At 42.5% G+C, this 16,157-nt stretch overlaps 1 protein-coding gene across 1 annotated transcript in view; it reads right to left on the reverse strand.

Moving 5' to 3' along the window:
* Window positions 1-837: 837 nt before the first annotated feature.
* Window positions 838-16,157, reverse strand: part of LOC112246802 (E3 ubiquitin-protein ligase rnf213-alpha-like) — a 60,459-nt gene continuing 45,139 nt past the window's right edge. The window contains exons 46-67 of the mRNA XM_042308171.1: window positions 15,961-16,075; window positions 15,608-15,815; window positions 15,221-15,420; window positions 14,898-15,020; window positions 14,596-14,706; window positions 13,539-13,781; window positions 13,349-13,442; window positions 13,059-13,093; window positions 12,866-12,969; window positions 12,314-12,470; window positions 8,869-9,043; window positions 8,456-8,550; window positions 8,094-8,342; window positions 7,755-7,884; window positions 7,511-7,591; window positions 7,183-7,363; window positions 6,456-6,657; window positions 6,232-6,309; window positions 5,925-6,122; window positions 5,441-5,533; window positions 5,008-5,186; window positions 838-1,682 (exon numbers count right to left, since the gene is read on the reverse strand). Coding sequence (XP_042164105.1) covers window positions 1,532-1,682; window positions 5,008-5,186; window positions 5,441-5,533; window positions 5,925-6,122; window positions 6,232-6,309; window positions 6,456-6,657; window positions 7,183-7,363; window positions 7,511-7,591; window positions 7,755-7,884; window positions 8,094-8,342; window positions 8,456-8,550; window positions 8,869-9,043; window positions 12,314-12,470; window positions 12,866-12,969; window positions 13,059-13,093; window positions 13,349-13,442; window positions 13,539-13,781; window positions 14,596-14,706; window positions 14,898-15,020; window positions 15,221-15,420; window positions 15,608-15,815; window positions 15,961-16,075 — 3,202 coding nt within the window. The 3' untranslated portion in view covers window positions 838-1,531. The remainder of the gene's footprint in view (window positions 1,683-5,007; window positions 5,187-5,440; window positions 5,534-5,924; window positions 6,123-6,231; window positions 6,310-6,455; window positions 6,658-7,182; window positions 7,364-7,510; window positions 7,592-7,754; window positions 7,885-8,093; window positions 8,343-8,455; window positions 8,551-8,868; window positions 9,044-12,313; window positions 12,471-12,865; window positions 12,970-13,058; window positions 13,094-13,348; window positions 13,443-13,538; window positions 13,782-14,595; window positions 14,707-14,897; window positions 15,021-15,220; window positions 15,421-15,607; window positions 15,816-15,960; window positions 16,076-16,157) is intronic.

A 16,157-nucleotide genomic window follows, 5' to 3' on the forward strand; every position in this document is an offset into this window, starting at 1 on the left:
GCGCTGCATGAGGCAAATGGTGGTCACATCTGATACTGACTGGTTTTCTGATCCACGCCCCTACTTTTTTTTAAAGGTATCTGTATTCCCAGTCATGTGAAATCCATAGATTAGGCACTAATGAATTTATAGAGTTGATCGTGGCCTGTGTAATGTTGTCCCACTCGTCTTCAATTGCTGTCCGAAGTTGCTGGATATTGGCGGGAACTGCAACACACTGTCGTACACGTCAATCCAGAGCATCCCGAACATGCTCAATGGGTGACATGTCTGAGTGTGCAGGCCATGGAAGAACCGTGCCATTTTATCAAGTTCAAATTAAATGGAAACCCTGTGCAAATGATTATGATCATATAAAAATGGATATACAATTGAACAATTACCCTTAACGTGTCCGGTTTAGATCATAAAAGCACATCATGGGACACAACTTCATCCAAAACACAATCAAGATTGCTTTCAGTATATTTAAAACGCAACAATTTCAAAGAGTATACAGAGTTACAGTTCATATAAGGAAATCAGTTAATTGAAATAAATTCATTAGGCCCTAAAGTGAAAGCAATCTTGATTGTGTTTTGGATGAATGTATCCATAATATGCTTTTATGATCTAAACTGGACTGACCAAATTTAAAGGGTAAATGTTCATTCATTTAAGATTAACTTAATTTTGACCCAAACATCAATTTTAAGAACTTACCCTTTTAAAAACAAAGTGAAAACCCTATAAAAATGAGTGCAAATGATTTATTTAATTTGAACTTGATTTGACATTTTAACTAAGTTTTGAAATAGCTTTCTCTCTGTGGTGGAAAACAGTGAAGGACAGCCATGATATAATTGCATCTCAAAGTGAGATGATGGCTCCAGCCCCTTTATTTCAGGAGGTCATGATTGGACAAATGATTTAAGACAAAGCAAATAATCTACTCATATTCAATCAGAACAAAAAACTAATGGAGATGAGGGCTATACTGAATTCTCAACCAGATACAATTCTAATGTCATGCATTTCACTAACAAGGCTGCAAATTAGACAAAATGGACCCATAGCTCCCACTGATCTAAAGTCAATGGTGTCAGGATATATTCTCTTGGAAGAAACGCCAAATAACAACAGTCTGAAGATTGCGAACCTATTTTTTTAAAAACGAGGTAAAAACGAGAGCATAACATAAAAATATAAACAATTTTACACTGCATCAAAAAAAATAGAAAAGTTTGAATAGAATCTCAAAGTCAACTCCCCCAAAAATGAACATAAAAAAAGATTCACTAAAAACTATTACTTTTAAACAGTCAAGGAAAATCACATTCAAAGCAGTTTTTTTTGCATGGAGGAAGGCATGATTCTTCATATTTACCATTTACATATGCATCTGGAGTGTCAGTGGTGCACATACTGTACTGTGCTATCACTTAATGGCTAATAACAAATCGTGTTTATGACAGGCTACTCCTGTTATCTATTCTAACATTTCCCTGATTGTTTATAGTAGCCATTTACATTCGAATGGACAGTTGATCAATTACGTCATCCATTCCTGTTGGTGAGTCACAGTGAATTTCCAGGTCTCTACAATCTGTGAGAGGAGTATCTCGTCTGGGAAGGAGGCCTCCACGTCAGGCAGGACTTCTACTCCTTTGCGGTCCATGTATCCAGCCAACGTCTCTTTGACACTAACAAGGTAGAATGAGAGAGAGAGGAAAAGTCTTGTGATTTCAGACCTCAGACTATTTAAAAAAAAAAATATTTCACCTTTATTTAACCAGGTAAGCTAGTTGGGAACAAGTTCTCATTTACAACTGCGACCTGGCCAAGGTAAAGCAAAGCAGTGTGACATAAACAACAACACGGAGTTACACATGGAATAAACAAACGTACAGTCAATAACACAACAGAAAAAAAGAAAGTCTATATAGAGTGTGTGCAAATGGCGTGAGGAGGTAAGGCAATAAATAGGCCATAGTAACAGAGTAATTACAATTTAGCAGATTAACACTGGAGTGATAGATGAACATATGATGATGAGCAGATGAAGGTGTGCAAAAGAGCAGCAAAGTAAATAAAACAATATGGGGATGAGGTAGGTAAATTGGGTGGGCTATTTACAGATGGACTATGTACAGCTGCAGCGATCGGTTAGCTGCTCAGATAGCTGATGTTCAAAGTTAGTGAGGGAAATGTAAGTCTCCAGCTTCATTGATTTTTGCAATTCGTTCCAGTCACTGGCAGCAGAGAACTGGAAGGAAAGGCGGCCAAAGGGGGTGTTGGCTTTGTGGATGACCACTGAGATTTACCTGCTGGAGCATGTGCTACGGGTGGTTGTTGTTATCGTGACCAGTGAGCTGAGATAAGGCGGAGCTTTACCTAGCATAGCCTTATAGATGACCTGGAGCCAGTGGGTCTGGCGACAAATATGTAGTGAGGGCCAGCCGACGAGAGCATACAGGTCGCAGTGGTTGGGTGATATAAGGGGCTTTGATAACAAAACGGATGGCACTATGATAGACTACATCCAGTTTGCTAAGTAGAGTATTGGAACAGTTTTTACCCCTAAGCCATAAGACTCCTGAACAGGTAACCAAATAGTTACCCGGACTATTTGCATTGTGTGTGTCCCCCCAATGCCTATTTTACGCTGCTGCTACTCTCTGTTAATCTTATATGCATAGTCACTTTAACTTTACATTCATGTACATACTACCTCAATTGGGCCAACTAACCAGTGCTCCCGCACATTGGCTAACCGGGCTATCTGCATTGTGTCCCACCGCCCGCCAACCCCTCTTTTTACGCTTCTGATACTCTCTGTTCATCATATATGCATAGTCACTTTAACCATTCCCATATATAAGAAAGCTCAGGAATTCGAAAACATTTTTGGACACATATTTAACTCCTTATTTTTGTCGGCACAAAACTAACTTCCATTTGTTTGTATGGGTTACCTTGAGACGAGTCCTGTGACACTTATGGGGGTCATAGAGCTAAATGGAAAACAACATCGTGTTCATGAGAATCTCCCCTTTTCAATGAGTGGTCATAACCATTCTGAGCGTACAGACGTTTTCGTGAGAAAACCAATTTACGGGATGTCTCATGGTCTGACAAACACAGCTGTATCTCGACCACCTTCCACTAAAGATGCAGAAGGCCGACATAGGAGGATACAGTGGATTGAGACACAGCCCATGCAAATCAGGTATCTCAAGCAAATTTTTTGATGGGGATTTTGCAAATTTTGCAATTTTTTTGATGGGGATTTTTTTATTATGTTACTTAGATTGATGCACCAGTGCGTCGATAGACTCCCTTAAGGATTTAATATAAGCCTCGCTGTCTGCCTGTCCAACCTCGGAAACAATGTTTCACATTTGATTTTCGATCTCTGTAGTACCATACATAGCTAGCAAGCAAGTGACAAGAACGTTGTCCAGACTGCATAGTAACCATTTTGTTTAGAACGGACGACCAGTCTTTTTGTATAGCAACTACGCAAAAATAATTAACGACTGGGTCGCATCTGTAGCAACATGGCTAAAATAACTAACAACCAGATTTTTGTCCAGACTTTATCTTCTGGTGAAAGAATGAAATTGTATGACTTGACTTATCCAAATAAAATGTATGAAAATATGTAATTCATTGTTATTTGAATATGATGGTCACAGTTTTATAAGAGCTAACGTGCCGTGGCTAAGATCTTTGTGGGCTATACTCGGTCTTGTCTCAGGATGGTAAGTTGGTGGTTGAAGATATCCCTCTAGTGGTGTGGGGGCTGTGCTTTAGCAAAGTGGGTGGGGTTATATCCTGCCTGTTTGGCCCTGTCCGGGGTATCGTTGGATGGGGCCACAGTGTCTCCCGATCCCTCCTGTCTCAGCCTTCAGTATTTATGCTGCAGTAATTTATGTGTCAGGGGCTAGGGTCAGTCTGTTATATCTGGAGTATTTCTCCTGTCTTATCCGGTGTCCTGTGTGAATTTAAGTATACTCTCTCTAATTATTTTTTTCTTTCTTCCTCTCTCTCTCTCAGAGGACCTGAGCCCTAGGACCATGCCTCAGGACTACCTGGCCTGATGACTCCTTGCTGTCCCCAGTCCACCTGGCCGTGCTGCTGATCCAGTTTCAACTGTTCTGCCTGCGGCTATGGAACCCTGACCTGTTCACCGGACGTGCTACCTGTCACAGGCCTGCTGATTTCAACTCTCTAGAGACAGCAGGAGCGGTAGAGATACTCTGAATGATCGGCTATGAAAAGCCAACTGACATTTACTCCTGAGGTGCTGACCTGTTGCACCCTCGACAACCACTGTGATTATTATTATTTGACCCAGCTGGTCAACTATGAACATTTGAACATCTTGGCCATGTTCTGTTATAATCTCCACCCGGCACAGCCAGAAGAGGACTGGCCACCCCTCAGAGCCTGGTTCCTCTCTAGGTTTCTTCCTAGGTTTTGGCCTTTCTAGGGAGTTTTTCCTAGCCACCGTGCTTCTACACCTGCATTGCTTGCTGTTTGGGGTTTTAGGCTGGGTTTCTGTGCAGCACTTTGATATATCAGCTAATGTAAGAAGGGCTTCATAAATAAATGTGATTTATCGCGCGCCGGGTCGAACGCCGCCATTTACCCGTGACTGTATTCATGATACAGCACTGCCACTTGTTCCTTATTGCTTAAATTACAAAAAAAGACATTCCATTGCATGAGCCACATCCGTTAGCATCATTTGATAGAACATTCCAAAATACCAAAATGATTGCATCACAATACCAGGCAGCCATTGTGAGTGTACCCATGAGTTAACCAATCAATTTCCAGGGTTAAATCTTCCAAGCCCATTCTGTTCATTCTTATTTCTATGATTGCTACATACTCCCAAAAAATGTTAGCGACAAAAAAGTGAACTTTCCCTTTAAAAAGTTAGAATGAGTGAATATCGTTGCATGGTTTGGAACCTATGATTTGACCCAGAGTTCCTCCATGGTTGCCATTTGACCTCACCTCCAGTCTGGTCTGTAGGTGTCTGATACACGTGGTTTCCCCAGATTCAGCAGGAGGAACTCGTGCATCTCCAGCAGCCAGGTGTCAACGTGACCCTTGGAGATGAATCCCTGGAGCAGCCTCTTCTGTTCCTCCTCCAGGGGCTGCTGGTACTCTGCAGACACCCCAGAGAAAGGGTCCTTGAAGAGGAGAGAGGGGGGGGGAACTCTCTCAGCTGTGCAAATACTAACTTAAAATTTTACAATGTAATAATTTTGGGTTTAAAACATTGCTCTCAGAAGAGCTCACACAATTGACACAATTGACACACACAATTGACACAGTCACGTTGTTTTAGGGATAATTGTGTCATGTTTTGTGGATGATTGTGTCATGTTTTGTGGATGATTGTGTCATGTTCTGTATCTCGTTGGTTGGTCTGAACGTGTCTTACCCTCTTCAGACTCTTCAGCATGTTCTCTGATTTGAGGGAAGACAGGAGCTGCCACAGAGCCACACAGTGCTTCAGACTGCACCTGCCCAGAGCCTACAGAAACGGCACCGCGTAGAACAGATGTTACGAACATTGACAACAATTCACCACTTGCATTTAAGGTAGAATTAGCGATGCACAAAATAAAAAAGAACTGCAATATCTGGTTGATTTCTAAACAACTAAGAGCGTTGAAGTGCGAGGCTAAACCTCTCTGCTGTTTTGGTTCACGTTGTAGCAGAGTGAATGGCACAGCCGTGCACATGCACAGATACTCTCTGTGTGACTGTGTGAGAGAGAGAGAGAGAAGTATTGCATCACGTTCATCTCAATGTCTGCAGTGCTGTTTGTGACAACATCCTGTTGCCTAGTCTCAGTTTAAGTTGATATTGATCAACCAAGTCATGTGTTTCATGTAATATTATAAATGGTGGGGCTGTGTCACCTTTAAGATGTGAGGGTCCATCTGCTCGCCCATCTTCAGCATGTCCTCCAGGTAGCAGTCCAGGGGCATCTGGGAAACTCCCCCAGTCATGGACAGGAAGCCCAGAGCCAGCTCCACAGCCTTCAGGGCTTCACACACCTCACTGTACGACTGCAGATCCCTGGACAGGGCTGTGAGGGTCAGGGACGGCAGATGCTCCTAAAAGAAACAACATTTCAATATTTTTTTTTTGTAAAGTGAAGTGAATAATCACATGCCATATTAAGAGTATAAACAAAAACAAGTTTGATGATGAAGAACGACTTGCCTGAGACACGTTTCCTTTCACCATTTTGAAAATGATGTCATAATCTCTCTCGTGTCTGGTGACCAGAGTGGGGATTCCCTGAAAGTCAACACATTGGTTCAGTCAGTGAGTGCCATATTACCTTCAACTATAGTCCAATATTCCACTCAGATCTGTGAACACTGAAGGGGTAGGAACTATGGAACGTGACCAGGGACTGAAATGGAACCAGGCCCTGAACTTACAGTCAGTGTGATGAGTGGCTTGCCCTGCAGGAAGCGGGTGAGAACCTGCTGCTGGATCTTGGGCAGGTCGTACTCAGACAGGGTCTCCTTGCCACGCTCCAGGCTGTACTGGCAGTTAGACAGCACCAGGGGCAGCAGGTCCTTCTCCAGTTCATAGCGGATCACATGCAGCTCTGTCAGCTCTGACAGGCTCACCTTGTAGCTGTTGATACAGAATGTCACCCCCTATTCAGTCAACGGGCTTTAACCTATTTATTTTATACTGTGCATTGCTTTATTCATTGCTGCCCATGTTTTGATCATTTGTCCACAATCCCCAATTCTTCAATATTGAGCACTTTTCAGTAGAGCAAAAAACTGTGGTGATGATGCAAATGGTCATTTGAACAAATTAACAAAATCCTAACATATCGTTCTGAGTAAACAATCTAATTGAAATCAAATGTATTTATAAAGCCCTTTTTACATCAGCAGATGCAGTGCTTATACAGAAACCCAGCCTAAAACCCAAAACAGCAAGCAATGCAGATGTAGAAGCACGGTGGCTAGGAAAAAACTCCCTAGAAAGGCGAGAAGCTAGGAAGAAACCTAGAGAGGAACCAGGCTGAGGGGTGGCCAGTCCTCTTCTGGCTGTGCCGGGTGGAGATTATAACAGTACATGGCCATTTAAAAATGTCTCTTTAAGTAAGCTTTCGGTGGAACTCTCTCTCATTCGCCATTATTGTACCTGGTGTCTTCCCCAGTGTGGCGGTCCACAGAGTGCAGCAGCTCATTGTGAAGGGCCACCAGGTAGCTTAGCAGAGCCGTGGAACACAAGCCTGGACCCTGACGCCGCGGCAGGAGGTACTGGAGGTCACTGTCCAGGTCCAAATCATCCTTCCAGAAGTCCTCTGGGATCTTTATCTCATCTACACACACACACACAATGAAAACGTTCATGATTCACAGACAGGGGCTGTCAAAACCACACACTAAACAATAGATTCTTGTTTTTGACAATTCATTCTGGTCGTAAGGGCAACCTGCCATGTTTTATAGAGGACAGGGTAACTCACTGGTGGCTACAGATACTCTGAGCAGGTTCCACGTGTTCAGAAATATCTGGACTTGCTTCTCATACCACACTCTCATTGGTCCTGTTAGAAGATAAACATTTATTGAGAACAAAAAAAATTGAGAAAAAAAAAATCACAAAATTCTGTTTTTAAGGAAATCTATATGAAATTGGGCAAATCGTCAATAACTCGGCTGGTAACTCTGTTGCATAGTACCAAGGATGGATGGTTACGATGCAGTTACCTGGCTGTCGTTGGATGAACTCTCTGATGGAGACATCCGTCAGGTCTGATGAGTTCTGGAACTTTTTCACCAGACTCTTCTGTAGAGCCAGGATATCTGGAAGGAACTTGACCAGCCGGAACTCCGCCTCCTGTTCAATCACCAAATGAATAACGCAGCCGATCGTGTGATTTAAAAATGTCCCAGAATCACAAAGAAACCATTAAAGTATGCTGTTGACATTTTACCACATACAATATAGCAAGAAAGAGCACATATTTCATAATAATACATAGTTACAGTATACATACTTACAGAGCGTTTACGAAAAACCCCAAAAGACAGTTCATGACGGTTTACCTTCTGTAGGAACCTCCAGAGTAATGGCAGCTTGTCCTTTCCGTCATTCTGTTCTACGATGTGGGTGAGACTGAGTAGGGACACCCTCTCTCTGCAGCTCCAAACCCCTGAACAGTGGACCTGGGAGCCCTGAGACAGGGAGGACAACGGACACTCGTCCCCAAATGTCACCCTCATGACGAAGTTAGAGGAGACACGGGAGTCGTCTCTGATGGTGGCGTTCACCTCCCTCAGCTGCTGGTCAAGGTTCTGTGATGACACACACAAATGGTTGTCATTGTTCTTGTCAAAGCTGGAATAGAATATCTTTAATCATGCTGTACAGTACTAGCCAACTGAAAATATTATCCAAAAGGATTCACCTTCAACTGAGGAGTGATGATGTCAGTAGCAACAGTTGTCTCCCAGGTATTTCTGGCCTCTTTAGTTGAGAGTTGGGGATCATTGCCAGATGGCACTAGAAACAAAGACTAGTCAATGATGGGGCTACTGGTGTGCTATACAGTCTCCAAGCATTTTTAGCTTTCATAATTGTAACCAGCAGAGTTCAGCAGGTACTTGCACTTAAGCCATAAAAAGGAACAAAATATATACTAAAATATAAAAGTAAAGCTATCTTTTTTTACTTTACAATGGCACTTTGTATTCTTTCCAGCGTGAAATTAAATAATGTATCTTTTACATCTCGGCCTTCTTGTTTTTTCCCTCCTTTTTATAGCTTGAGTGTGAGTACCTGCCAAACTCAAACAATTCCCTTTGAAATGAACGTCCTTACATTGATTGGTCGGTGATGGTTCCAGAATGGATCTGACTATCAGGTGGACGGTGGTGACCGTGTCATCATTTCCCTTCCCCAGGGCTTTGGTCAGGTGATCCATGTCTTTCAGCAGGTGACAAATCAGAAATTGGCAGGCGTCCTGGACTGGAGGCTGGATGATCTGCTGGATGGACTAGAAAGAAAGAAAACGGGGAGATTAATTGCAGGAAACTTTCACTCGAGGGTGAAAGTTCAAGGTATAGAGAAGGATAGGGCTCCTGTTTCAGTGTCTCTTGATATGAAATGTTTAAAAGATAAGGCCGTTGAACTTGACGCTGTATGTCAAATTTTAACATTCTTTTTATTTTCATTAAAAACAAAATAAGGAGCATACGTTTCAGCCTTTTAGTTAAAAAGTTCTCCCCGACGACATCATCAAAAGTTAAAATCACTGTTTTTGAAAATGTTTTTTTTTTTTTCCCCAAACACTATGAGATTTGCGGTGACGTGGGGAGCAAGAAAACACCCTGCCTCTGGCTAGACACTTGTTGCAGGTTTTGAAAATCACTGTTGTTTTTTAAAAACTTTTAATCCTACCCTGTGATGTCACAGAGAAGTATTCTTTTAGGACCTCCTTATCTTTTGAACCGCGAATCATAGAAATGGTGCTATTTTCACATATTGTAAAACGTTGGTTAGGTGCTGGAGATAACGAATGAGGTTTATAAAACGTGACATATATGTCCTTTACCACTAATGAAATATATTTATCTTGCATCTCAACCTCGTTGGGTTATTCCTTTTCGTGGTTTTAAAGTGCAACTACCTTTTGAGCTCTATAGATATTTTTTCTCCTACGCACCAGCCACCTTTCATTCTAGCCTGAGCGCAAACCGTCATACTGACTTTCGGAGAATATTAATTGTGAGATACTGCCTTCTATAAACTTCTTTGGATTTCATTTGCAATAGAACATTTGAAATTAGTAAAAAATAAACTAACAAGCTGACTGATGCTACATCTATACAGGTCTTATTGTGAGCTATATAATTGAGTAAACAATGGTACACAATTTCAATTTACTTAAGGTAGTTTGTCCAATCAAAAACGCATATTTTGACCAATGTGTAAAATAATATGTTAATTGTGTGGATCGGTGCTGTTCAAGATGAGGAGGACGATGACCATGGCCTTATTCTATTACAGCATATTGGATGACTGTCATTCATATTCCATTCACCCAGCTAAATGTTACATCGGTAGGTTTAGGTTACTACATGATACTCGATTTTCCCTATACCCATCATGAGGTTGCTACAACCTAGCCTATGAATTAAATTTTACAACGTAGGTGCACAGGTCGAGAGAAACAATTTGAGTAATGAAGGTGACAGTCAGTGACACATTCAATACCACCTTGCACTCTTGCCTGCATCTAGCTAATCTAGAGTAATCATTAGTCCAACAAATTTAGGTATGTTTATCCCCATTTTGTTCCTTATGCTTCCGTTTAAGAAATGTTTTTCAACAGAATCGGTTGAATGAATACACCCCTGATCACACGCAAACACAGTTCACTTTCATAGCAGGCACATACAAACAGCATAATTCCTTCTCGCATCGACGCACTCTCCTCCCCTCACCTTTTCCCATTCGCTTGTGGACTTCAGTGCACAACACATCAGCTGTCTGGGACCTTTACAATCCAACTGCTAAACACAGCCTACATCGTTGTCACCATATTAGCTAACGTCATAGTCAACATAGCTACTAGAACTAAAGTGTGAGTAAACCCGCTACAATCTTGCTGTACAGTGTACAGTCAGCAAGCAGTTTAGCAGGTACACCGGCGGGCCCTGGTGGCAATACATATTTAAAACCAAAAGCTTACCTTGACTTGGAAAAGTTTGAGCCAGGTGTTTGAGTAGGCTAAACTAGCTAGCTAAGTAATTGGAAGAAGAAAAAAAACAACGAAATCTCTCTCTCTCCTTCATTTTTGAAGAAATTAATTTGTTCAAAACTGTTCAACTATTGTCTTTATCGCTCTTTGAGTCAACTACTCACCACATTTTATGCACTGCAGTGCTAGCTAGCTGTAGCTTATGCTTTCAGTACTCAATTAATTTTCTGATCCTTTGATTGGGTGGACAGTTCATGCTGCAAGAGCTCTGATAGGTTGGAGGATGTCCTCCGGAAGTTGCCATAATTACAGTCTAAATCTATGGAAGGGGGTGAGAACCGTACCTGTTCTCCGGCTGCACCATGGTGCTACCCTCCAGAGTGCTGTTGAGACTACTGTAGACCTTCATTGCAAAACAGTGTGTTTTAATAAATGACTTGGAGACGTAAAAATGTTTAGTATGGTTTTATCTAAAGGATAACTTTTTTTACTGTTTCACTATTTTTTTATGGAATTCACTGAAGATGGTCCTCCCTTTCATGCTCTGGTATAGATAATCCTCTAAGAAAGCCAGTGGTCCAAGCCTCATGTCTCGATCTGTTAAGAAGTTAACAGAGTTTTTACCCTCGTTGGATGGTCAGAACTAGGGACTAAATCAAATGGGTCCAGAGAGAAAAAAAGAGTTCAGAAATATTGGACATTGTGGAGTGGCAGGGTAGCCTAATGGTTAGAGCGTTGGACTAGTAACCGGAAGGTTGCAAGTTCAAACCCCCAAGCTGACAAGGTACAAATCTGTCGTTCTGCCCCTGAACAGGCAGTTAACCCACTGTTCCTAGGCCGTCATTGAAAATAAGAATTTGTTCTTAACTGACTTGCCTAGTTAAATAAAGGTAAAAAAAAAAAAAATGGTATTGCGTCAGCTAAACTGGATTCTGTGCAAGAATTAAGGCTACCTGACAAGCAAACTTTCCTGTTGAACTCGTTCTTTCTTCTCGAACCCACAGGACATAAAAAAATTGAGAAGTAAGATAGATATCGATTTTGAGACTAAATTATTTCATCTTCTTTTTCAAATATTTCTCACAAAAACTAGCGTCTCTCTGAAATGTCTACTGAGCACTGAGCGTATACCAAGCTTTTTATTTTCAAAGCCTTTTACATTTCATTCAGCTCGTCATGCAAATTTTGCTTTTAGCAAACCGCAGAAACAACTTTGAAGGCTAATACCCCAAATATATAAAATCCTCAAAAGTTGTTACTAGAAACCTGCACCGCTATGTCAATAGAGCTCGATGCTTATAAATTAGATGTATAATGTTATGAAATCCGACTTTAATGCTGATATGTCCAAGAAAGAACCCACTGAACAATTAATAACATGAATTATCATATTTCTATTGGTAAAATGTATTTTATATTACAAGGAAGTGGAATTTCATCACCAAAGCAATCACTCTTGGCAGTGTGGGTGGACTCCCTACTTAATTAAGGTACTGTTCTTTCACACACTGGACCCATAAAGCTAGAAAGAGTTGGCAGCTTTTGGCAGACAAGATGGCCTACCTGTGGCTGCTCTGAGGCCCCTCTCAGCATGGCCAGGTGGGTGAGTAGTCTGACCAGGATGAAGGGGGTGAGGGACATGTTTTTGGTGTCCAGGGTGTCTGGGTTGTCCCTCCTCTGAGGGTCTCCCAGGATGTGGCCAGTCCTTGTGAGATCTCCCCTAAGAGGACACGTTCAGTTTTTGGTCGTGACATGAGATCTGGAGCCATGTATCAAACGTATCAGAAAACACTCTAAGATAAAAAGGGTTCCAAAAGGGTTCTTGTCTTCATAGGAACCCTTTTTGGTTCCAGGTTGGACCCTTTGGGGTGGAAAGAGTTGTACATGGAACCAAAAGGGTTCTACCTGGAACCAAAAAGGTTTATTCGAAGAGTTATCCTATGGGGATAGATGAAAAACCATTTTTCTAAGAGTGTGGGAGTGCTGATCTAGGATCAGGTCCCTCCTGTCTTTTGTTTAGTATAATTTTAAAGGCCAAACTGATCTTAGATCACCACTCCTACTCTGATGCTTTGGCAGTAATATCAATATCGGGCCCTTAGAGAGCTGACTTACTGCTGTAGCTCCATCTTCTGGAAACCAGTCAAGGGAACATGGTTCTCCCCTCCAATCTCCGCCTCACACTCGAGACATTTTGCCTTATGGGTGGGTTGACCACACTGCAATAGAGTGGGTAAATCAGTGGGCTGTTTGCTAACGAACATAAAATATTAAACTAACACAATTTAACACAAAGAGCTTTGCTTACCTTATCCACAACACAGGGGTGACCATTCGGACAAGCTGTTGAGATTTGAGTCAAAACTGAGCTTATACAGAAATGTTATTGTTTTTGACCCAAAATTATATTAGCTGAATCTGAAAATAACAATACATTTCCAACGGTAGATATCCACAACACAGTTACTGTCTATACGGTTCCTGTAGCACCATGTTAAAACAAATACAAATACAAAGGTGTACCTCCCATGATTAACTCAAAGTTCAAGTTACAGTACAAGAGTTTATCAGGTTAGGATTCAAAATGTCTGTACTTACAGTACCAGGAGAGTCCATAATCCACTTTATTCTGTGTTATAAGCCTTTGAGCGACAGCCAGCATGTCCTCAGGCATTGTGGGTAGAAAGGCACTCTGTTGGGGTAGACATAAGCAGATAAAAGACAACTCCCACAGTCAACAAGGAGAAAGTCAATGTAAGATATTGACAGGTGCTGATGAGAATCATACCAGCATATTGTTGGGAGACAGGCCAAGCTGCTGTAGAGGTGTGAGCAGCCCTTCTGTCCCAGTGAGCAGCACAGCAGACATGTGGACAGCCAGTTCTATAAGGGTGTGCTCCACACTGGACCGGTCTGCCAGGACACTCAGTCCTCCCATCCTGTTGTGAACCAATTCTTTGGCAAAGTCCCTCACTTCCCTGCGATGTAGGTACCTTGATCCCTCGATGAAGTCCTCAAGTGCTTTGCATTGCTGGAGGAGTAAAACAAAGTCAGACATTTTGGATAAGTGTAATTGGGATTTTCTGAAGTCTACAAATATAAATAGAATTCAAAGTATAACTATTGGAACTTCAAAATCGGAATAGTTTGCCAACTCTATCGTTAGTTGTGGGCTAACAGTTTTCCCTCTGATGTTGAGTTGAAGGAGGTGGTCCAATATGTATAGCTTAGGGGCGGGGTGGAGGCCTGTGTAACTACCTTAGGGGCGGAGTAGAGGCCTGTGTTCCTACCTTAGGGTGGAGGCCTGTGTTCCTACTTTAGGGGCGGAGTAGAGGCCTGTGTTCCTACCTTAGGGGCGGAGTAGAGGCCTGTGTTCCTACCTTAGGGGCGGAGTAGAGGCCTGTGTTCCTACCTTAGGGGCGGGGTAGAGGCCTGTGTTCCTACCTTGGGGGCAGAGTAGAGGCCTGTGTTCCTACCTTAGGGGCGGGGTAGAGGCCTGTGTTCCTACCTTAGGGGCTTAGGGGGGGTAGAGGCCTGTGTTCCTACCTTAGGGGCGGAGTAGAGGCCTGTGTTCCTACCTTAGGGGCGGAGTAGAAGCCTGTGTTCCTACCTTAGGGGCGGAGTAGAGGCCTGTGTTCCTACCTTAGGGGCGGAGTAGAGGCCTGTGTTCCTACCTTAGGGGCGGGGTAGAGGCCTGTGTTCCTACCTTAGGGGCGGAGTAGAGGCCTGTGTTCCTACCTTAGGGGCGGAGTAGAGACCTGTGTTCCTACCTTAGGGTGGAGGCCTGTGTTCCTACCTAGGGGCGGAGTAGGGCGTGTTCCTACCTTAGAGGCCTGTGATCCTACCTTAGGGGTGGGGTGGAGGCCTGTGTTGGCTGCTCGGTACAGACTGGTGACTTCTCTGAAAAGAGCCAGCAGGATATACAAGGTCCGCCTCCTTGCAGGTGCAGTACATCTCTACAACAAAACAACACACAAAGCTGAGGACTAATTCACCAAACATCCATTAAATCTTAGGTTAGAAATAGTTTTAATAAAATGAATACACACACACACACACACACACACACACACACTTTAATAAAACTAATACACACACACACACATTACATACAGTGGTATTACGTTTAGTGGAGTTAAACTAATACCTGACAGGTATCCTCAATCTCCTGCACACTGTCCTCTAGTACTGCTTTGGCAACAGCCTCGCGGATAACCTGGTAGTCGTCTCCATAGACGAGATACTGGTCCATCTGGCCAACATCTTCATTCTGCATGCAAGACGATGGAAGAGACCCTGATATCTATAACATCGTCCTTCACAGTACTAGCTAGGAAATACACATCGTTGTATCTAACCCACTCAGGTCCCACTTTAGAAACATGTTTGTAAACACTAGAGGACAGAAAACAGGATCAATGGGGGGTTTTATGGGGTTGTATGAACGTTTCATGAAACACTGTGATGTACCTGTTGCTGCACCTCTTCAGGAAAAAGCCACCTGTACGTCTCTGTATCCCTCAGCATTCTCTGGACATACTCTACACCCTGCTGGCTGCTAATGTTGCGGATCAGGTAAACCCTGTACCAGTCATTCTTACTCTCCTTACACAGGCTCCTAACAGCACACAGGAACTCCTCGACCGCATCCTGACGATTTTCACATTCCCCTGCACACAATGTGAGGAACCGAGGACAGATCTTGGATCAGTCAGTCAAAGTGATTGCAAGTATTCCTTATAAAACATTCCGTCTAATATTTTTTTTTTTAACTATAATTAATTCACACCAACAAGCACAATTTGTAAAGCAACAAGGATCAGAATTTGTGACGCCATATTGACTGAGTGTTTTTACCAGACTGTGTGCTATGGAGCAAGTGTGCAGCCGTGTCCAGGCATAGACGGACCCTCGCGATCTGTTGCAGGTACTCTATTGTGACAGTCTCAGCCGACGCAGTGACAGAGTCCAGGAAGTGACTCAAGAACTCAGCCTCTTTCTGCAGGTAGGCCTGCTGGTCTGCAGGCTTCTGGCATTCATGTGGCTTTCTGTCGAACATGGAGTCCTGCAGAAAAACCGTTTTAAACATCTATTCTATTTATTTAACCTTTATTTATCCAGAAAGTTCCGTTGAGGTTAGAAGACCTCTTTTACAAATAGAATAGTGATAGCACTCCATTGATTTAGGGTGAAATCCTGTCAGATCCTACCTCAAGGCAGTTGATGTAGAGCGCATAAAGTTCATTTTTATCCTCAGCCTCTAGAATGTTGCTCTCTTCTATCAATGTCAAATACTGCTGCAGATATTCTTTGACTTCATCAAAGCTAAAAACACAAAACAACAAAAAAAAATGTTAATTTTCAGTCAAACGTTTGATAACATCTGAAACAAACTGAATTGCGTTGC

Source organism: Oncorhynchus tshawytscha, linkage group LG28, assembly GCF_018296145.1.
Source record: "Oncorhynchus tshawytscha isolate Ot180627B linkage group LG28, Otsh_v2.0, whole genome shotgun sequence".
NCBI classification, from domain to species: domain Eukaryota; kingdom Metazoa; phylum Chordata; class Actinopteri; order Salmoniformes; family Salmonidae; genus Oncorhynchus; species Oncorhynchus tshawytscha.